This window comes from Charadrius vociferus, unplaced genomic scaffold (genome assembly GCF_000708025.1).
Source record: "Charadrius vociferus isolate BGI_N301 unplaced genomic scaffold, ASM70802v2 scaffold332, whole genome shotgun sequence".
Lineage (NCBI taxonomy): Eukaryota > Metazoa > Chordata > Aves > Charadriiformes > Charadriidae > Charadrius > Charadrius vociferus.
In genome coordinates, this window is record NW_009647418.1 from 3999564 (window position 1) to 4021899 (window position 22336).

The following is a 22336-nucleotide window of genomic DNA, read 5'->3' on the forward strand; positions in this document are numbered from 1 at the left end:
CGGGGCGGGAGGAGGAGTGGCTGAGGGGGAAGGCGGGGGGGTCGGGGGAGGGATTCCCAGGCCTGTGGGTGCGGGGGTGGCAGGGCTGGGGGAGGGCAGACATGGGTGGCTGTGCTGTGTATGGGAGGGACAGAGCTTCTCCGTCCCTCCAGAGCCCGGTTCCCATGCTGCTCATGGGCATCAGTGTCTCCACATGCTTCTGCTGTCCCATTAACCTACAGCAGATCCCATAAGGATTTGTGTTATGCTGAATACTGCACACACGCTGCCCTGCTGTGCTTACAGGTGGCAGGGAAAGGTGGGTGCTTGGGATAACCCCTGACAGCTGTGATACAAACCCAGGGCATGTACATTGGAGTCCACTCAGGTGATATATCTCCAGCACCTGCCCCGTGACACAGACCTCTGGCTAAAACTTGTTTGTGTTCCCAGGTGGGAGTGGTGAGAAAGGAGATGTTCCTCGTGTCTGCGCTGGAAGCAGGATGAATCTCGTGTCTATGGCAACAGATCCTGAGTTGAAATGGATAACCCTGTGGGGCCGCATCAGGTGGGCGGCCGTGCTCGTGGTCCTCCTGGCCTCGCTCGTGATGCTGCTGCTCCCGCTGGCTGCTGTGGAAGACCAGTGCCATGCAGTGCTCAAAGGACTCTCTTTCCTGAAAAGTAAACTGGGCGCAGGCTCCTCGGGAGTCACCAGATACACAGGACAAACAACCGGCCTGAGTGTGACCTCCAACGGGCTGGAGCTGCTGGTGCTGAAAGGCAAAGCCTCCCCAGGTAAGAGTGTCCCCGGGTGGGCACAGGGGAACAGCCGAGCCGATGTATGTCATGGTTTGGGCATTTGGAGATCTGCACCCCCCACCTGATGATCTCCCGTACCCCATAATGGTAACAAACTCTCACTGCCCAACTGCAAATTAACGTCAGCTGTAAATGCCCCAGAGGTCAGACATGCCATCGCCAGCCTGGCTGCCAGCAGCAGCCCGACTGCATTCCATTGCCCTGCGCTGCAGAAGGGCGATGCACTGGCATTCTCTCAGCACTGCTTTGTCTCGTGGAAGTATTTCCTCATGCTTTCGGTACTAGTAAGTTCTGTTAAGGTAACTGGAATACAGAATGGTGGTTTAATACACAGTAACCTGGGACACACGGCATTAATGCCGAAATCCTGGCTGTCACAGAACAGCCTTTCTGGCAATGACAGACTGCGGTCGTTGCCTTTATTGGCCAGAACATTAATTGGAAAACATTCAAAGGAATCATTACAGTTCCAGCACTGTATCTTTGTTCATGTTAAAGCTATTACTGCTGCAAAGATGTTTGCTAGTTCAGTGAAAAAACAGACAGAAGTGCTGTTAGCAGCTGTGGGCTGTGCTTCTAGGAAGAGAACTGCATTATTGCCATGAGAATGTATGTAAGACTGTCCTCCCACACAAAGCAGCCTGGTGGCCAAAGCGAGTTTTGCCAGGATGGCTACAGGCCTGTGGCCAGCTTGAGCCATGCTGCTCACAGATCCGGCCTCGCCACGCTTCCTGCCAGAAACAGCTCTGCTCCACGTACTCCGCCTGTAAACGTGGCAAAACCTCTGTGCTTGTAGCCTGGCAAAGGCTGGAATACAAGTTATCTGTTACAGTTCTTATAGATGGGCTTTGTTTAATTTTTATATAGGTGAACAGTGATGTTCTCCAGAGGTTTTCAGTAAAATTCACTACCCTGTTACCTGTTATTGTTGCATTTCAGAAGTGAAGTTAGAAGCCAAAGCAGCTCTGAATCAAGCCCTTGAAATGAAGCGCCAAGGAAAGCGGGAGAAGGCCCACAAACTCTTTGTGTACGCTCTCAAAATGGACCCTGATTACGTGGATGCCCTGAATGAATTTGGTATCTTTTCTGAAGAGGAGAAAGACATTCTTCAAGCCGACTATTTGTACTCCAAAGCACTAACCATTTCTCCCTGCAACGAGAAGGCTCTGATCAATCGAGACCGGACGCTACCGTTAGTTGAGGAGATAGATCAGAGGTATTTTAGTATTATTGACAGCAAGGTTAAAAAAGTGATGGCAATCCCTAAAGGCAATTCTGCCCTGCGCCGAGTGATGGAGGAGTCCTATTATCATCACATCTACCACACGGTTGCTATTGAAGGAAACACCCTGACGCTCTCAGAAATACGACACATCATCGAGACCAGATACGCTGTTCCTGGAAAAAGCTTAGTGGAGCAGAATGAGGTGATCGGCATGCACGCGGCTTTGAAATACGTCAATACCACGCTGGTATCGCGGATAGGCTCTGTAACCATCAGTGACATCTTGGAGATCCACCGGAGAGTGCTGGGCTACGCCGACCCGGTGGAGGCGGGGCGGTTCAGGACTACTCAGGTGTTTGTAGGACATCACATACCACCACATCCCCAGGATGTCGAGAAACAGATGCAGGAGTTCGTGCAGTGGATTAACTCGGAAGACGCCATGAGCTTGCACCCTGTGGAATTTGCTGCGTTAGCCCACTACAAGTTGGTTTACATCCATCCGTTTGTAGATGGCAACGGAAGGACCTCGCGCCTGTTAATGAACCTCATCCTAATGCAGGCGGGCTACCCACCCATCACAATCCGCAAGGAGCAGCGGGCTGAGTACTACCACGTCTTAGAAGTAGCCAACGAGGGCGACGTGAGGCCTTTCATACGCTTTATTGCTAAGTGTACTGAGACAACTCTGGACATGTTGCTCATTGCCACCACAGAATACTCCGTGGGTTTACCTGAAGCAGATGGCAGCACGGCTAGATGCAAACAAACTATCCCCGTCAAGACTTGAGGGTTGTGGACATTCAGGAACTAATGAACACGTGGGAGAACAGGACGCCAAGCCACTCAGTATTCCTTCTGGGAAATAACTCGACAGGAGGTGTCACTCTTTAGCATTTCATTTATTTAAAGTGTCTTACATTTGAGTAAATTAATATAATTTATTTATATACGTTATGCCAAGCTGAAATGTGAACTGTTGATGTTGACTGTGCACTATAACTTGCTTGTGCTACTGGAAGGAGGTGGGGAGAGGTGTCAGAGGGGCTCAACGAGCTGAAGTAGAATTTAATTTCTCCTTAAAATTAAGTTTTGAGAAGCTGATTCAATCACAACCCTTTATCTAGTGGGTCAACTGCATTGTCTCGCCTTGTCAAGGAGCTGCTAGGCAAGACAAAGTCTTCACTGAGTTGTTGCTTTTGTGTTACCTCTTCCCTGTAGTTCAGAAAAACCCCAAAACACAACCCTTGCAGTAACAGCACTCCCAGCTATGTTAATCAGACTCTTTGCTGTCAGTCGTACATGTTTAACAGTGCTGACTAAGGAGGAGGCCAAAGGCATCCCTCCCCTCCCATTTTTGTTTTCAGTAGCACTTTGCATGTTTACTTTCACTTGCCTTTCCTAGGGTGAGTTTTGTACAAGGGGGGAGTATCTGTCTTAAGATTACAGATGATGTGACTGGAACAAGAGAAGAAATGCTCTCTTACTTATTTCACCCAACTGCGAGGTGGTTTTGCTGTGCTTCAGACAGAAGGACCACCTAGTGCTCTGAGGCCCTGCCTCTGCCCCAGCTCAAGCAGGAGCCCCGGGAAACTGCAACTGTCCTTATCCATTTCAGTTCAGGGTTTGAAAAGAGCTCGCTTCTGCAAAGCTCTGGGCAGAAAAGGTTATTACACATCACTGTGCGATAACCTTTATCAGTTGTGCCAATTCGGTAAGAAGGTGCAAAGCAAGTTTGCCAAAAACTTGAGTTTCTTCAATCTACGCAAGAGAACTTTTCACAATTAATTCCCAGGTCACATTATTACTGTGATAAACGTGTCAAGAATCACACAAGGCCTCTTTGTGCTGCAGCGGCAGTTAGCGTAGTACCTGGGAGCCGCTGTGCGCTTCAAAGCAGTATACTTTATCTTTGCTTTTAAGGTAGAAGCACCTGCAGGCTAACGTGGAAGAACAGCTCCCTACAGCCCTGCCTGCCAGCTGTGGCACAGCGTCATTGAGCCCAACACCTCAAAGTTCAGAAGACTCCGATTCAATGCAGTTTAGAGTACTGCTAAGCTTCGACCCTTTGCAAAACAGTACGAGCTGTTAGACTGTCCCAGACCAGCGTTAAGTTTTGTCCCTTCTAACTCTCTCTCACCTGCAAAGTAGTTCAGACATGTCTTATACAATAGACCTTATACAATACAATACAATAGTCTTATACAATACAGGAGTTACCTGTATCCTACGGCACCACTCCACGCTCACCTACCGCTTACTGCTGACAGGGAAAGCAAACAGTGAACAAGGAGGGTTGTTCTGTCCTTACAAAGCACGCTTATTTTTGTAGTGCAAGGTGACTATAAATAAAATCCGCACTTTAGAGCTCTGGGAAAAAAAATAATGTTATTTTAGTAACAGATTAATAAAGTATTTTAATATTAAAGTCTTTGTTTGGAATAGGCTGTTCACAGAACACACTTCTGAGCTCAGTTTGTGGAGTAGTGCTCTACATGGGCCGTTACACCCACACAGATGCTGTACTGCAGCCTGGGGCACAGTGCAGGGCTCCACGGCCGCAAGTCACACCCCAACAGCCAAGTGAGTTGTAAATAAAATCATCACTGGTGGTGTGTGCGCACCCACCCACCATCAGGGCAAGGCGAGCATCCAAGCGCACCAGCCTTATCATTCCTACCCCCAAATCACAGCTTCCTATTAAAGTTATTAGAACATTTCTAATCCCATTTTGAGATGCAATCCCCCTATCTCATCAGCGCAACAGCGGATGGCTAGCGCCGTGGCTAGCCCACGCAGCTAGCGCGGAAGAGGCTGCACACCACAGTGTGAACAAGCACCGGCGGAACTCGGTCCCTTGCTGTATCGCCACAACTGCCCATCGATGCTTCACAGCTTTGAACCATGTAACTGACTCATCGTTTCAAAGTAAAGCCGAGGCAAATCAGCACAGAATGTAAGCACTGAAAATAGTGTTTATTTGCAGCAGTGCTTGTGTCGTACAAGTGAACTTGGTACCGGGGCTCCCCCCTCACATTCAACCCCCACATGTGTTGACTTCCAGAGTTAGCAGCAGTTTTAGCCGACAAGCAGTAATATTTCTATCCAAGATCACGTACCAGATTATTTAAAAGTCTGAGGTGATGACTAAAGTGGTTTCAGGATATTCATACTGGATGGAATGAGCTACTTGATGTGACACTATCTCAGTGCACCTGAGAGGCGAGGTACATCAGTATTACCCAGCTGCCATAGGATAAGTGCAATTCCAACACCCACATTTAAACAAAAGCAACAGTATTTATAGAAAACCTTTGAGAACTTGAGTTTAATAAACCAAGAAACATCAGCTTGCACTTCACGTTTGTACAAAACCATACAGAAACCACCTGCAAAAGACGTATGAGCTAGCTAGCAAAAACAACCAAAAAAACCATGGTCCTCAGCAACAGCATGTACAGCTTTTATGGGAAAGAAAAATGACCACATCTAAGTAGGATGACACTTAAGAATAATTTGAATGTCTTTAACAAATACACAATATAAAAAACGGATCAACTCGAACAGAACATTAACTGAATACATATATATGTATATTTGTGTATATACATATACACACATATGTATAGAAACTCTCCCGATACTAAAATAGGCCATTGTGGTGAAGTTACGAGCGTCTGCCATTTAACTCTTAATGGAAGGAGATGAATGTCCCTGCGTGTGTGTGTGTGTGTTTGGGTGTAAAACGGGTTCGTCGTCAGAGAGAATGACTGCAATCACAATCCGAACCGACCAGTGGAGCTCGACAAGGTTAGCACTAGGGCTTTCACATCGCATCTCATTCGTTAATGAAAGAGAAAGAGTTGTAAAGTATTCGTAAAACTTAACGTGGCATCCAACCTGCACAGGAAATATTTCCCCCCTCGTTACCCTCAATATGAGGAATCATATAACGCCATTTTACCAGAACATAGTGTAACTCCGCTCTTAGAAACAGAGGAAAAAAAAAAACAAAACAGGATTTGTACCATCCTACACTGATCTCGATGAATGCCGTAGTCCAGAACAGCATTTACACGTGATTGTGACTGGCGTTCTCTCCTTGCTAGCATAAGGACACAACATGGCTTCCATAAAGGCATTTCACATTTTACCAGACCCGCTGATTGCGGATTTTTTGCTCACTTTTTCAGTAGCATCTTGGCAAAATCAGCATTGGACATCTTTTTAGGCTCCTCGGGGGGTTCGGATGAAGTTGCTGGTGAGTTCTGGACCATCCCATTCTCAGCCTTCGCCACAGGAGCGCTCTGGCGCTGTAACGCACGAGGCATCATTGAAAGCTGCGTCCTTCCCTTCCCTCGCCTGCAGAACAAAAAGTAACATTTAAAAATATCCCAGCGCTCTTTGAACGGACTGTTTTAGCTTGGGGAAACAAAAAGGACTTTGTTCACTGTGAGGAACTCTCATTTAAATATTATTCCTGTCATTTGTTTCAACAATAAGCAGTGCAAAGCTTTCAACGGGCGCCCTTTGAAACAGTATACCTAAGTGCAGAAAGCAAGTGCTCCACAGTCCCCAGAAACTGAAGCTCCGTGTTTATCTACAGGGCTCGTACAAAACAACACCGATGCAACACTGAGCAGCAGGAGCACTCTAAAAGATGAAAGCCCAACCTTAACGCTCGCTGTGAGCGATGGCTGGTTCTGCAGAAGGAGAGGACGTGGAAGTTACCAGTGCTCAGGTGGTAACACCAGATCCAAGAGGATGTCCAACACCTGATGCTCTCAGTCGCTACCGACCTGTATCTGCTGGTAACGTAAGGAAGAACAACCCGCTTTTCCTCATCAATCCAGCAACCCTAATTTGTACAGTTCGGCGCCTCTTAAACATTCTCCCAAAGTCTAGATAAGATTCCCACATTGTAGCATGCAGAGAAACCCAGGGTTTTCTTTCTAAGCATCGCCAAGCAGTCTCTCCCTCACTAATACTTACGCTCCGTAAACCTGTCGCGGTACCGCAAATTGCGAGGCTCTGCCTGCCTCAGGCTTGTCCGGCAGCTTGCGGAGAGGTGGGTTACTGATCGCCACCTTGATGACGTGTTCCTTAACTGTCAGACCATCCATTTTCAGCACAGCCTGCGAGGCCTGAGCTTCATTTTCATATTCCACATAGGCCAGGCCCTACATAAGGAAAAGAGGTAACCTACATTAGTTTTAGCGCTTCTTTCTCTGCATGACAGCTTTTGCTAATAATTTGGCCACCCGATAAGAAAACAGTACTGAAAGTGGACCTAAACATAGCCCAGAGTCCCAGTATTCTTTAGCTAAAAAAAAAAAAAAAAATATAGTTTACCTACACAAATCTACAACCTGCATTCCTCGACTCACATTCATAACGCCCTCCTAATTTGTGGAAGAAGTATTTAAAAGAAAATAGAAAAAAAGAAAACCAAGATGCCAGTAAAATAAATATAACGCAGTACTGCATCAGTGGGAAGCCTTCACTTCTAAATACATACGTACTATACATATCTCCAGGCTGAATATGGTACTGGGACAGATTTGGATTCTTAGTGGAAGGAAAGATAAATCGACCTATGGAGCTAGAGCGGGAATATCCACAGAAACTCTCCTGTGACTCTTCACTAAGCTACAAGTTGTACCCAAGGAATGAAGTCTGCTAGCACAGACCTTGGCTTCAAGAGCAGTACACCCCATCTGAAGCAGCTCTAACAGAACTGACAGGCACCGTCCGTGAAGAAAGTGGCATTGCTGCCCTGAGAACAGGGATTGGCGACAGAGGCGTTCTTTGCAGAAGTGAATCCGCAATGACTTGGTGAAGGAACGGCTGCTAACCGCGCTGGTAACCAGCTGCTGACTGCTGCTGGGGCACCTTCGGTGATGGGGTGTTATTTTCAGCCAGTGGACAAAAGGGCAGCCCCTGGCATCTGCTACGGCAGGCTCCTGCAGAGGATACACCGGCTGCGAGGCGCCACCTCCCTGTTCCATTATCGTTATTCTTCTAAATGACATTCAAAAGCTCATGCCGTATTTTTGCATTATGCAGTTTCACAGGCAACGCATCAGATTTTCTGTAACATTCAGAGTATATTAATTCGTGGTTTAGACAGGATCCCAGCTCAAACTAAGCGGAGAACGTGGCTTGCAAGACTTGGGGTACACCTGAAGAGCACTCGTTACGAGGCATGCATGCAACAGGAACTGTACTCCAGATATTGCCAAGAGCTAGAAAATGCATTTTAAAAATACATGCACGTCGTCACCAGGACGGCACCTGTCAGACGTGCCCAACACGCAGACGTGGCTGAGGTGTCAGGTAGAATTCTGGCAAAGCAGCAGCTAGTTTAGAGTGTCTTATTTAACAAGGAGTCATTTATTCCAGGATGGAAATAATGAGCCCTGTCAGAAAGAGGTGGCCCATTTCTCACTGGCAAATCTCTTATTGCAGCAGGCGGTATGAACAATAGCCACAAGAAAGTGAAGAGAGGAAGGAGGGGAATCTGTTAGACCAGATGAACCCGATCTAGTCAGTCACTTTAAAACCAAATATTCTTTGCAGACTTCCAAATGCCTATTTTTACTATACTGAAAGTGCTGTAAATGTCTTCCCCTCCATCCCATTTATATCGCGTATTCTTCTTGTGCCATTTAAGAAGTATTTTGCACAAATTCCTCTTCCCCTCCTACTTCTTATTTGTTAGCACAAAGGCACACTGGGCTGTATAAATCCAAGCATTTCTACAAATTTTAATGCAAAGCCAGGTTGGAAACTGTTAAAATACAAAGCTTACTTCTTATATCCAAACTTCACAAAGAGCTTCTTTTTGAAGGATTTCTTAAAATCAAGAGTGCATCGATGATGCCTACCTTGGGTTTTCCAGCTCGGTTGGTGACCAGCCGAATGTCTTTCACATTCCCATGTGCTTTACACACATCTTCCAGCTCTTCCTTAGTGCAGGAAAATGGCAAACCAGATATAAACAATTTATGTTTCTCCAGTGTAGTGCTATACCTGAACACCTGAAGAAACGAAAAGGTTATTAGACAGCAACAAACCAGCCGGAGACTCCAAGGATTTCAATCCATCGCACCTCCAAAAACTTATCAGAGTACTTCATATTTATGTGATACAAAAATGCCTTCAAGTCATGAGCAGTATCTTGAAAGGTGTTTGCATGTAAACATACAGGTGTACACTAAGGACTTGCAAGTAATTTAAGAACTGAGAAACTCCTAAACAACTACGTCTCCTTCACAATGAGAAGGGCCATTGATAGTGACAACTGAGCAAGAAGACATTATCTGAACCATTAAGTTTTTCTGTGCAGTAAGTCTGTAACGCAGAAAACCACCGATTATACAGCCGATATCTAGTACAGACCATTAACAAGAACCAGTGGGCTGTGTAATAAATGCCCACAGCCGCACGACTCAACCAAGAGAGTACTGTACAGATTGAGATGCTCATGTAGGAATCTTGGGTGCCTCACACCGTTGACAAGCTGCTCAGCTTAGCGTACGCCGGAGTTGCAGAAATCTGCTAAAATCAACCCTGGTTTATGGCAGAGTAACACAAGACTCAAGAACACCCAGAAAACAGTTTTTACTGCTAAGACGTAACATTACTCTTCCAAACTAGCACAATCTGAATTCATTAGGTGCAAGCCCTCTGGAAACAATATATTCTGCTAGCTTTTCTACGCAGTCCCACTGCTCAACCTATTACTTGAAAGAATAACAGTTTACCTTAAAGTCTGGATTCTTGTTCTTGTCAACACACGGAGAAACAAACATTGGTCTTCCCTCCACAACCTTACGATCCAAGCCAAGAGCTTGGAGAGCAGATTTTTCTTCCTTGAATTCTACGTAGCAATACCCCCGGAAAGTCCCCTTGTTGCTAAATACTGGACGGATTTCTGCTACTTCCCCACAGCTCTCAAAGAGCTCTTTCAGTTTCACTTCAGGATCTGCCATGGTGTAGGAAAGGTTGCTGACAAAGACGGTGACGTTATCTTTAGTGCTGTCATGTAAAACTTTGGGGATGTCTTTTCGACTGGTAGATGCTTTTTCCTTTTGGTTTGCTGGGCGATCTGGCTTTTCAGGTCCACTTCTTCCAAACAGCCCGGTTTCTACCTCCATGTCTTCTTCAAGGTGTATGCCGTCACCATCTCCCTTGTGCCTCTTGCTGGGCTGCTCTGCTGATTAATGAAATTGAAAGCCTTACTAGATAACTCCGCACCATTTCATTCCCCATTGAAACTAAGCTGTCCTCCATCACCACTACGGAGTTTGGAAAAGGCATGGGAAACCACAAATAAAAAGAGACAAAGTAAAATTCTCCCGCAGGTTTTTAAGAATAAGTAACAAACAGATTATCTGACCAAGACAGCAAGTATTTAGAAGAAAGCAACAGGGATATTTTTTCCCCTTTTGCTGTCAGTTACAACTACTGAGTCATGTTCTTTCTCTTTGTCTAATGCTATTTATTTTAAAGTAAGAAACACAAAAAAGTAAGAGCTCCCAAAAATCACAGTGGCAGCAATCTATTAAAATCTTCTGTTACCACCTTCAACGAGTCTGCTACAATACCGAATAACCCAATTTAGACACATGCCGTCATTTGATGAGTCAGGAAAGTGACTTTTGTATTTTAAGCAAAGAAGGAAAAAAAATAAAATCAAATCCCTATTTCTCTGAAATAAGAAAAAAATAATAAAAAACTATAGGAGTTCTTATAAACACATACTTCTGTTGATCAAAAACCATTTAGTCTTGCTTTCATTTCACTACCCCAAAGATCTCCTAGGAAAAAAAGACCCTGAACAGACAGCAGCTCCGAAGACACGAGCAACAGCACTTTCTCATCCACCTGTACCTGAAGGGAGGCAACCAATAACCCTGTTGGCCAGAGGTCTGAAGTTCTGGGTTGGTTTTTTGTTTTTGTGGTTTGTTTTGTTTTTTTTGTTGGGTTTTTTTTTACCTTCTTCTTCTTCTAGCCATTCACCCTCATCATCATCATCTGCTTTGCGCTTGTCTCCAATCCTGGTTTTTTTAGCCTTTTTGGAAGCTTTCTTTTCTGCCCGAGCCTGCTTCCGTTGTTCAGCTTTCTCCTCCTCTTGCTTTGCCAGAGCAGCTTCTTTCTCAGCAGCCTACAAATATGGAAAATTTTATTTATTTTTTTTTTTCTAGTGACTGCAGATTACAGAGCATTCGTACATGCCGTTTTCTAGAGCGTTGAACCCAGAGGGTTTTCTCCTAAGCTCCGTGAAACACAGCGCTAACAGGATCATGATTTAAAACACGTAACTGTTTGCTCTTATAGCTTTCCTGGAGCGTGTGTTACTCTTGTATCCATCCAGGAGTCAAAAAGCGAAAGATAAAAAGCATCAGAAGACATGAGCCACAGTTTTAAACTAAAACCCATAGGATTTAGCATTTAAGACAATTCAGGCTTAACTATGGGAACCAGCGTTAGAAATCTGAAATTCAGACAAGTATGACATTAATACAGGTATTTCCTCTAAACTGCTAAGAGAGTTCACAGAAAATTCTGACCTTTGCTCTTTGTTCATTAACTCGAGCTAATCTGTTTTCTGTTTTTTGAACAGCTGCATCCCAGTCTTCCAATGTTCCTAAAGGATAAAAAAAAAAAAAAACCAAAAAACTTTGTATTTAGCTTTCCCATAATTTGAAAATACAATTCTGGAAAAATCAGAGTCAATGAGTTCAAGGAACCTGCTCTTCACATTAACCATTACACATGAAAATTCTAAATATAACCAGTAGCCTTCAAAGACAGAAAACCAAGCAGAACAGAAACCTCTCATTTATAATAAGACACTTCAAAAAGGCATGGAAAAACCCAGTCATTTCAGCAGGCTCCAAGTGAGGCCAGAAAAGAAGAAAGAAGAAAAAAGGAGCTGCTTGTGTATACTACAGTAATGAAAAGAAAATAAGCCTTCACCAGAACACAAAACGCTAGATCAAAATTCACTCTGTATCATTGTACACTAACCAGACCGGGTAAAACGAGACGATGTGCGGTTATAGTTACCTTCTATTCTCTCCAGCGTGAGCAGCACCTCGCAGACGTGCTCTGGATAGTCGCTCGTGCACTGGACAGCCCGGTGCAAAGCCTTCCTGCAGTGCTGAGTATCACCGTGAGCTCTGCAGTGGGGAAACCACGGCAGTAAGGAGCCAATCGCAGAATTTTCAGAGTCGGAAGGGCCCTCTAGAGATCATCCAGCCCCACTCCCCTGCCAAAGCAGGATTGCCCGGAGCACATCACTCAGGACTGCATCCAGGCGGGTCTTGAAAATCTCCAGAGAAGGGGACTCCACCCCCTCCCTGGGCAGCCTGTGCCACCGCTCTGGCACCCCAACCGTAAAGAAGCTTTTCCGTGTGTTGGAACAGAACTTCCTATGTTCCGACTCGCACCCACTGCCCCTCGTCCTGTCACTGGGAAAATCCTCCACATCAACATTACAAGACGGGACAGTTAACTACGTTCTATGCAAACATTTTCCCTCCTTCCCCAGTGAACTCGCGCTACACCTTGTTGCTGCAATAATCCCAAAATATACAGCAGAGCTGCTGTAAACCACATTATAAACCCGTATGAAGTATACCCATGCTAAGCATCTATGTCTTGTCTGACACAGAGGAAACTAAAGAGTTAATTAACTCTTCCAACCAGCCAAGCTCTTACCTTTCTAGGTTATAATACTCCAGCCACATGTTGGCGTATTTGGCATTTCCTTTAGTCATAATGTTGTCCCAGAGTTCCCTGGCTTTCTGCATGTTGTTACACAAGCGGGCCTGAAACAGAGCATCCAAAGTAGTCAACGGAATTCAGGATTATTTGTTCAACACCACTGCACCCCCACCCCCCAAAACACGAAACCACCACAGATGAGGCACGCAGACCCAGAAAGATGTGTCTGCTCCTTGGAGCCATTGGAGTGGACACCGAACGCAATCCTGCTACTGAGTAATACTTCCCTGCCCACCGTTACACCAATCTTGGTTTCTGGCTCCCACATACGTTTCATTTTGGTCATTATAAAAAAAAAAATAAATAAATCAGATAGTCGCTTCTGAATTTTTCCTTTTGTCATTATTCATGAACGTACCTACAGAGCACTTACACAAAGAAACAGTTCTAAGAAGTGCTTAGGAAAGGGAGCAGGGGAAGGGAAATGGATTGAGACGCCCAAGCGAGATCCACCCGATCTCACTGTAGAGGCACGCGAGAACACAGGACACCTGACTTATTAGAAATGCTTTACCATAAGCTGAATCACACCTGGATGTACGTACTTTCTGCCTCCACTAAGCAGGCAGAAAGTAAAAGTAATTAATTCAAGATTCCAGCCCACATTGTTCAGGAAGATCACAACGCCGAAGACTTTGGCAAGCCATCCCACGCATTACGCCCAGAGAAATTATAGCACCAAAGTAACGCGATTTATCCCGATTCATGTGAGCCTGTGGCAAAGGAAGGAAAACAAAACATCCACTCGCTGGCAGTGACTGCGCCAGCACATCGATACCTGTACTAGTTTGACACTAGTTAGCGTAGGCAGCACTAAATTAGGCAGGATTTGGGGTAGTTTACAGGCTTAGTCTTCAGTTCCAAGGCACTGTGGCCAGCCCGCTAACTAAGTCACTCAGATCTCTGTACCACGTTGCAGTCGCAGCAGTATAAACACGCCATCAGTCCTAACAACTTTTGCAAAGAGAATGCTGTTTCTTTCCTGGGAGGTCGTGCTTAAAGCCTGAAGCTACACTACGTGTTTGACCAGTCCAGACGGGAGCGGAAGAAGAAAGATTTACTCATTGAAGTTACCCAGACAAAACACCAAAGTACAAGAGGATTGCACTCTGTGGTTGGAATATTAAAACGATCGACTTCCTCTAGTCTAGCAGTTTAAATACAGCTGATAGAAACATCACCTCAACTCTTGCCCAGTTCTGCATGATGGTGCAGGATGGATCTCCACTTTCACTGAATCCTGGGAATAAAAATAAGTACTGTTTGTGAACAGCTCTTGGAAATGAAGTGTTAAAGTTACTCTACATTGTAGATGAAATATTTATCTGTAGTTTCCTTAAAATGTTTGAGACACTTGAAAACAAGTTAAATACTGTGCGGAGAGCTAGTCTTACAAGAATTATTCTGAACAAGAGAAACCAATGTATTGGATGATTTAACTTACGCTCTTCCACTTCTTGTTTCAAATACTCCACAGCACGTGCAAACGCAGACCGCAGCTCTTCCAGTTCTTTACTCGAGTCTTTAGGAAAAAATAAAAAGAATTGCCTTAAAATAGTAATTTAATTTTCATCTCACATCCACTAAAACCTCTTCCTAACGCCCACGCTTTTTTACTGGGGAGGTAAGCCAAAGTTTATGACTTCAGTAAAACCCATTACATGCGTTAACAAAAAAACCCGTGAAGTACTTAAAATATAAGGCAGGGCATTTTTGCAACAGCACCATCTATTCTGTCAGCAAGGAGCTGCTTTAAGCCAACTGGATTCATATATTTTATAGACGCTAACTGGTCAGAAAGTAATTTTTGTGGAAGATATGAAAAAATTGTTAAAAGTAATACCACTGTTTCAGAGGTGTACATAGAAAACAGTTTAAATATTTATTCACACATGTATCATATATACCTTGTGTAAAATCCACCCTTCTTCTCAGGTAATCAAGATATGCCTGCCAGATTTCTACGTAGTCCGTTGCCTGAATAAAACCTGCGTTCAGAGCTTTGTCAAACATTTCTGAAAGAAACGGGGAAAACACACCCACACAAACATATTTACTTTTCAAATACGGACAAAATCAGCAAGCTACAGTGTACAGCACAAAGTAGTATATAGACCTTACATTTCTAGGAAGACAGGAAAATACAAGAAATCCTACATATGTTAAATTGGTTTAGGAAGCAAATGTAAAAACCAGTTTAATTCAGTAACGTTCATGCACCGTTGAAGTAAATTGCTCGCCCAGAATTGAAGATGCTCAACAAACGCAGCTTTGCCCTAGAAGCACACTTTAAGACTGTTGTGGCAGGATGAAAACAAATCCTACAGCGTCCTACAGGTCACTGTTTGTCACACATTATTCAGAACACAAAGAACAGTTCTGTAGTGTAAAGGAGTCTTGCTGAAATGGTCGGTCTTTACCAGAAATAATGCCGTGGTCAACTCTGTGCCTCTCCATCGCCAAAAGGTATCGAATCCACAACCCAACCGTCCAGGGACAGTTTCTAACAGCGCGGTCATGAGCTGACAAGACCAACTCTTTCACTTTCAGCTGCCGGTCCTGAAAAAAAAAAATAATTAAAAAATCATACAACAAAGTTTTCCGTTCCTATTAGCCAGAGAGCCCATCTATACGAGCTTGTAAAGAGCCAACGCCTTAAAACAGTACTTCCATTTTATATTGGAAAAATTAAGGAAATAGGAGTATTTTAAATTCTGTAGTCCCCAAACCCCCGTGAACACCTTCAAAACAGAAAGGATACGCTCAGGAGCAACCCAATCAAGAACTCCATGCCATATTCAGCTCGCAATACCTAACTGTCTGCTTCCTACCAAGCCAGGTAGGTATTTTCTGCCAATGAGATAAATACAATAAAGGCACCAAGTAAATTCCCCGCTGTTCTTAGTATGTTTAGAAGAGGGGAGGAAAGGCTACAAGAAAGAGGGCGCACACACTCAAGGGAGGCAGGCGCTGTTCCAGCCGCAACCTGCTGTCTCAAGCTGGTAAGATAAAGACATGACGGAGCAACTCAGCCCAGATAAGTCTCCTGTAGCGATTTACACTCACCTCTTAATAGACTGACCTACTGTGCACACGAAAACCCTGCCTCTCAACTTCAATAGCATTTTTCAAGTGCATTAACTTGCCCACATGTAAATACGGGCTAAACATCTGGGTTTGCTTTGGCTTGTTGGTAAATTAGTTGTTCTCCACTGTAAAATATTTAGGAGAGCACTGGCAGCCCTGAAACAAGCACCGACACTAACCAACCTGCGTCCTGAAGGACAGGCAGGCTTCCCCACTGAACTGCTTTGCCTACAAAAGCTAGAAGAAAATGAGAGACATCCTCAAAAACAACGCGTCTGGATGACTAGCCAGAGACAACGTCAGGGCTTACAGCACAGCTGGTCACACCTAGTCAACCCTTTGGCAGATAAGGCAAGCCTTAAAGCCCACACCCAGTCAAATTCTGCAGAGAAAACACACAACCGGAGGAAAAAGCGAGCAAATGCTCATTTGATCAACAGACACACCACTGCAAACGGGAAGAAACCTAAGGCAAAGTGAAAAATCAGTTTCTGAAGAATTTAAAGACTAAGGGACAGGACTGAAGTGGAACTTACCGGTTGTTCGTTTATCAGCCACTAAGATTCAAAAAAACCCCAAGAAAACAGGAAAATAAACCCACAAACACCTGGTTTGTGTCCTTACCAAATACTGATTGTAGCGTGCCCAAAGATCTGGCACAAGGCAGTTCTCGGCCAAAGCCCTCTCATAGATCAACTGAATGCGAGCTGGATCACCTGCTTTCATTTCAAAATCGATGTAAGCTTGGTATTCCGCTAGCTTTGGCGTTTCAGCACCTAGCTACAAACCAAACAGAGATATAAAAAAATAAAATCTTCTGAATAAAGCATGATTCAAACAGTTCAACTGTTACTCAGAGTAGGTCCCATGCAAAATTTCACGCAAGAGCTTGGCCTGCTAAATTTCAGCAGCTTTCACTTTCATCTATCTCCAAATACCACCCTGGTTCTGAAGCCATTCAGATCCCTACTTTTTATTCCTCTTAGCCCATCGATGCTGGAAGAAACAGCCAGAGTATGCAAGCGCACCTTAGGGTGGCCTGACACAGCCACTAGATTTGATAGTTTCCAGTATACCCAGTTGTGAGGCTTCTTGTCTCACAACCAAAAGTCACCTACCAATACACAGCAGCTTTATCTCTGTGACTAGAAAGATAATAAAATTTCGAAAAGAAAAAAAAAAAAAAATCACCCCAAAGCATATAACTCTTAGTTTTTAAGCAAGGTACAAGTAACAGCAGTACCAGTGCCTCTTCATATGGTTTACACTTCTCCAATTGCTGTAGAGCTTTTTTGTAATTCTTTATTATTGTTTCTGGGATTGGATCTTCTGACCATTCTTCATATTCAGCATATGAAGCCTCCATATCTATTAAAAACAGACATGAAACCACATCAATAATTTATTGGGCTAAAGTGATCAACATTCAACCTATGTTTGATTTTAACACATTTGTATTTCTGTTTACACTTTTGTATCTTGACCGTCACACTACGGCATGCTTACAGGGTTCAGACGCTCCATCTTATACAGTGCACCACAACACAAATTCAAGACACGCTCTATTAAAGCTGCTGATTTTGATTTAGAAAACCAAAGTGGCAAGATTTTCCCAAGGCTTTAAAGAAGAGAGATCAACACCAATTCTTTCAATATGCAAGCGGAGAAGTCAAAGAACTGTGTTTAACTTTCTCCTACAAGCAAAGCCACAAGAAAAGGGACTCAAAGAGTTTAAAGAGTGAAGCAGATATGGCAGAACTCTAACGATCCAGCTGTCAGCACGTGCTATTCCCTACCAACTAAGGTTCTTATGTAGTGATCATCACAGCTGAATTCCTAGTTCCTAACAGCCGTGCTTTCTGCTCATCACTTGTACTTTAAATAGCCTCAAATTACGTACTGAAGAAACAGATAAACCAAGTTTCAATGAGTAAGAATATCTCTGAACAAAAGGGATCTGTGCATCATTCAAGAGGCCACAGAGACAGGCAAATATTATTAATTAAAGAATTCACAAATACTACAGCTGCAGTTTGTGTGGCTCTACCAAAAGAATAATCACGACTACTGCCTGGATCACCATAACGCAGCTTATCCATGTCGTCTCTCCAAGAGCACCGGCTCTTACCTAACAGCGGGATCCCCAGCTGGCGCCTGAACAGCATGTGGATCTTCTCAAGCTGGCTGCAGAGCATCTGCTGCTGCTCAGGCGATGGAACACTGCCAGGAGCTGGCTACAAACAAAAGGATTGAAATTTAATCAGTTCCCTCAAGCCTGAGCTGATGAACACGATGGGGTATTGTTTATGGGTTGGGGGGTCCGGGCTCCACATGATCCTTGAAGGACAGACGCAACCAACTCGCATTTCAGGTCGCCGCCGTGAAAGCTAAAACTTGGACATTGCTAGACTCAGAAGCTGGATCAATGTGAAAAGCATTCCTCACTGAAAGCCGACACATGGCTAGGGAAATGATAACCTGAAAAAAACCAGCAAGCCACATGTGACCGTGCCATTTCACAAACCCACTGGGCCGCCAAAGAGTTTTTCAATAAATCCCCGGTGTGTGCACAGGTGATTTAAAACTTCCAGCTTGCTTTCTGTTTGTGAGTGAAAGGGTGTTCTCCCATTACTCCTTTGTTAGAGCACCTTGTAAAGGTATCTTTCGTAGATGACAAACAGCACGTTCCAGGGATAGTACACTATCATCCAAAAGTCACAAAAAGGGTGAAAAAATGAATGAGTTAAAAGCTGAAGTAGAAGAGAGTCTAGAAATACAAACACAATTGACTATCTGCAAAAATATTCGCTGGCAAGAACACTGTTTCATAACGAAGCTACTCATTTCAAAGCTATTCTTGTCAGTTCAGTCTAAAGAAGCAGAGTGAAACTTTGCTTCCGGATATGACATTTTATGGTCTTATTTAAACAACAAATCCATTACTGTTATTAACTAAACATACAGAATGTTTTTCCCAGACCAAAGGCTCGGTTTCTACAGCTGAAAAGACACAACCGCGTGCCATTACACCCTCTTTTCTCCAAAGAGACTGATGAGGGGGCAGCACAAGACGCCTTCAGAAACTACACCCCAACTTGCCCCATGCCAGAGCCCAGGAGACTGGCCTTACCTGTGCCGTTTCCAGTATGGCATTCTCAAACTCGCGGTATGCTTCCCACAGAGCTGTTCCTTTTGTCACATGCAGTCCAACCGCAGTTAACGCTCTCTCAAATATTGAGCGAACTTTCTCAATTCCTCCTTCCTGGCCAATGCCACCAATCGAATACTGCGCGTATTCCAGCCAAATTTCAGGACCTAAACAAAGTTACGAGAAACAGATGACCTGATCCCCTCAAAAATAAGAGAGGCATCTCTCCGCTTCCCAAACATCCACAGATAAACCAACACATGACAATTTTCTTGACCGTCCAATATAGTAAAGAAAAATTAAAATATTTTATTCTATCCTCTTGGTTCAATACCAGCTGCTACAACTGCCTACTGAAAGAAGTCACTCTCACAGTCGTTACTGACCCAGACTGACTCCTGTACACCACCTTTGGTACCCAAGTGATATCAAGAGATGCATCAAGACCCCCCCTAATAGCAACCTGACTTTTCTTGAGCACATGTGCAGCGCTGGGACCACGAAACTGTTGCACTCCTAGAGAACTCACATTAAAGCAGGTCTTCCTCCTCTTTCCAGACTCCTACACTTGCCTGTTCAGCAACTGCCTAAGCAGCGTAACTGTGAAGGAGGAGGATTTGCCGCAACAGCGTTAGCTGCCTGGCTCCTCTTCCACCAATACCATTATCTCAGCAAATTAGGGTCAGGGACCCCCAGCAGAGACTACCCAACCAACAGATGTCAGATTGCACATCTCAGGCTCCAGAAATCTTTCCAAACCCCAAGTGCAATTCATCCAGCAGATCCAGTTCCCTCTCAGTCCATCACTCCATTCCTTCTTCCGGAAGGATCACCCACACTCTGTGAGGATAGTTACGCCGGTGCTGTAACGAGACATTCTGTACGTAGCTTCTGCAAGGGATTGCCTCCATGCTACCAAGCCCTCTCTGCTTCTTCAGGCTTCATGTTTTCAGCACCTCACCACAATAGCCAAAGATCACACAGTTACTCAGTGCTTAAAGCTAAAAGTTTTAAGCTACGGCTGCAGGTAGATCCTGAGAAAGAGAAAGTCAAGGCACCAAGTACTTCCCTCGCTTTTAACGAGGGCAATCAACACCTGGTGCTGCAGCATGGCTATGGTTACCTCCCCTGAAAGCACTCGCTAAGCAAGTGCAATACCTGCTGCTTTCTAGAGATCAGAGAAGTGCAAAGTATGCACTTAAAAACGTTTTATAACATTCATTTAGAAGATCTTGAAGACAGCAAGAGTACTTAAAGCATTGCCTTTGAATGGCCTTTAACTCCGATGCTCCACAAAAAACGAGGATCACTTCACACTAATATTTTTGTATTTGATTTCTGCATTGTAACAGAAGGAAGAAATTTTCTTAGAAACAGCCATAACCTGAATGCAACGCAACACATTTTATACCGTCTATTAACAACTTACAGATGTAGTCTTTCACAGCTCTCTCAAATAGCTCATAAACTTTCTCTCGCTCAGAGCTTTCAGAAGCCATTTTTATCTCATCCTTCAACCAGTCCAGCCAAATTTCTGAAAGGCAAAAGTTTAGAATACATCACTAACGTTCAGAAAGAATAAGATAAATCCGTTCGTTGCATTTTTTATGAGAGTTTTTAGTAACAGACTTAAAAAGAGGGAGACCAAATTTTAGCCTCCGCAACTATGCGCAATTAGTTTAAAAGAAAAGTTTGGTAGAGATCTTTTCAAATTAGCACTGAACAAGCACACTTCTATTTAAAGACAGCAGATGTTGCAAGCAGCAATTTATCAGTACCGTGGGCAGAGGATCCGCGTGCACCAGTAACCAAAGACGCATCCAGAGGTACACCTTTCCTCACAGTTTTACGAGCAACAGTAAATGGCTCTAAAGGCTGCAAGTTTCCACACGCATGGAAGGCAACCTTCCCTCGCTGAGGCAGAACAGCCTCTGCAGTATTTACATTACCTCTGTGTCATGAAGAAATAAAAGAAACACCCACTTCAAGGGTTACCCGCAACTTGCACCAACACCGTATTTTTTTCCTGCTTGCCTGTGAAATTTAACTTTTGACAGGAGTTCGTCCGGGCTCTGAGTCACACTCACTGACTAAGCAACTGGAGCTGCTTCAGTGCTGCCCCCCCCAGCTGTAAGTTACCAACCCTACAGCAAAGGCAGCACAAACAAACACACGCCTGGCCCTGGGCTACAGCAGCCTGCATCCCAGCAGCAACTTCCCCAGCTAACAGACGGGCAGACCGGGGACTGGAGTAGCTGGGAACACCCAAACAGCCCCCTCCCACCAGTTCCATGCTACGGCAGCCGCCTCTGGCAGAGGACAGGGCAGGACACCGCAGTGGCAAGAACCTGAACTCCTGCAACAGGCTGGCTACCCTGCGTCTGCCAGAGGCTAAGCTCAGTGCTGGTCGTTCACAGCTCCAGCATTCAGAGTTTTAAGGAGTGCCAAATCTGTTCTTTTAGGTTTCTCCGGACCAGAACAATGTTGTTGAAGCCTGGCAGAAACACGTTACTTCGCTACTGAAACAGTGGTTTTACATGGATGGGACTTAAGCATTATTGGCTGCAACATGCGCAGAAGATGCTCTGTACCTTCGGTAAGTGGAAAGAGTTCGCTCATCTTCTGACGCGCTCTTCTGAGCTTTACCAACTCTCCCTCCTGGCGCAGCAGCTTTATCAGATCCAAGTGACAGTTATAGTCAAAAGCATTGATGGAAAGCTTTAAAAAAAAATAAATTATTTTTTAAAAGCGTTGTTGAGTGGTGGACATGAAGAAATCAGAAGACGTTTAGCAGAACAGATCATACTTTCTTTTGGGACATACAAATCTCACCATGTGTTCACGCAGCCAAGACAACACCTATCTTCCCACATAGAGTTACGCCAAATGTCATTACTGTTTGCAAGATGCTTTCACGTCAGAAGCAGACACTTATAAAAAACTCTTCCAAGTTTAACAGAGCTTTAAAGTTAAGCTTAGAGCTTAGCCCACAGCTCTAAGCTTTAAAGGTTACTGCTCAGCAGCTACCAGCTGCAAAAACAGACGCCACAGCGCAAAATGAAAAAAGCCTTCTTCAACAGAGCTAAGTGTGCTTCAATTTTTTCAAAGAAAGGGCTCTCCTCTCCAATTTACCTCTCAAAAAAAAAAAACCAAAAACCCAAATGCTTAGTTTCCACTTCAAACTCCAAACATCGGCGCCTTGACAGTTCCCAGCATCAAACTACACGAGCAGCAGGTAGATGGGTTTTTTTCCCGCGACCGCTGCGGCAGGCGGCCACAAAAAA

The 22336-nt window shown here is 44.4% G+C and overlaps 3 protein-coding genes across 3 annotated transcripts in view; 2 read left to right on the forward strand and 1 right to left on the reverse strand.

Annotated features, from left to right (window-relative positions):
• Positions 1–428: 428 nt before the first annotated feature.
• Positions 429–2983, forward strand: FICD (FIC domain containing). Its single transcript, XM_009880311.1, has 2 exons — positions 429–774; positions 1738–2983. Exons 1-2 carry the CDS (start codon positions 483–485, stop codon positions 2811–2813), a joined length of 1368 nt encoding a protein of 455 aa, XP_009878613.1. The 5' UTR covers positions 429–482; the 3' UTR covers positions 2814–2983.
• A 2267-nt stretch (positions 2984–5250) lies between these two features.
• Positions 5251–21887, reverse strand: SART3 (squamous cell carcinoma antigen recognized by T cells 3). The gene is made up of 19 exons (XM_009880370.1): positions 21876–21887; positions 21644–21770; positions 20482–20586; positions 19035–19219; positions 18033–18138; positions 17148–17272; positions 16529–16684; positions 15238–15376; positions 14725–14832; positions 14262–14339; positions 13999–14057; positions 12752–12861; positions 12098–12210; positions 11599–11675; positions 11024–11192; positions 9790–10241; positions 8911–9063; positions 7016–7203; positions 5251–6385 (listed from the first exon to the last, which is right to left on the reverse strand). The coding sequence occupies exons 1-19, from the start codon at positions 21885–21887 to the stop codon at positions 6205–6207; spliced, it is 2643 nt and encodes an 880-aa protein (XP_009878672.1). The 3' UTR covers positions 5251–6204.
• A 51-nt stretch (positions 21888–21938) lies between these two features.
• Positions 21939–22336, forward strand: part of ISCU (iron-sulfur cluster assembly enzyme) — a 3385-nt gene continuing 2987 nt past the window's right edge. Inside the window, exon 1 of the mRNA XM_009880371.1 lies at positions 21939–21968. Within this exon, the coding sequence (XP_009878673.1) occupies positions 21939–21968 (30 nt within the window). The remainder of the gene's footprint in view (positions 21969–22336) is intronic.

Bases quoted from the DNA above. Each gene is read 5' to 3' on its own strand.
- FICD (XM_009880311.1), top strand. From the start codon at position 483: ATGAATCTCGTGTCTATGGCAACAGATCCTGAGTTGAAATGGATAACC. The intron at 775-1,737 runs GTAAGAGTGTCC...GTTGCATTTCAG, and splicing joins GAAAGGCAAAGCCTCCCCAG to AAGTGAAGTTAGAAGCCAAA.
- SART3 (XM_009880370.1), bottom strand. The intron at 15,377-16,528 runs GTAAGGACACAA...TTTTTTTTTCAG, and splicing joins CACGCTACAATCAGTATTTG to GACCGGCAGCTGAAAGTGAA. The intron at 14,340-14,724 runs GTATATATGATA...TTTTTCCTAAAG, and splicing joins AAGGGTGGATTTTACACAAG to ACTCGAGTAAAGAACTGGAA.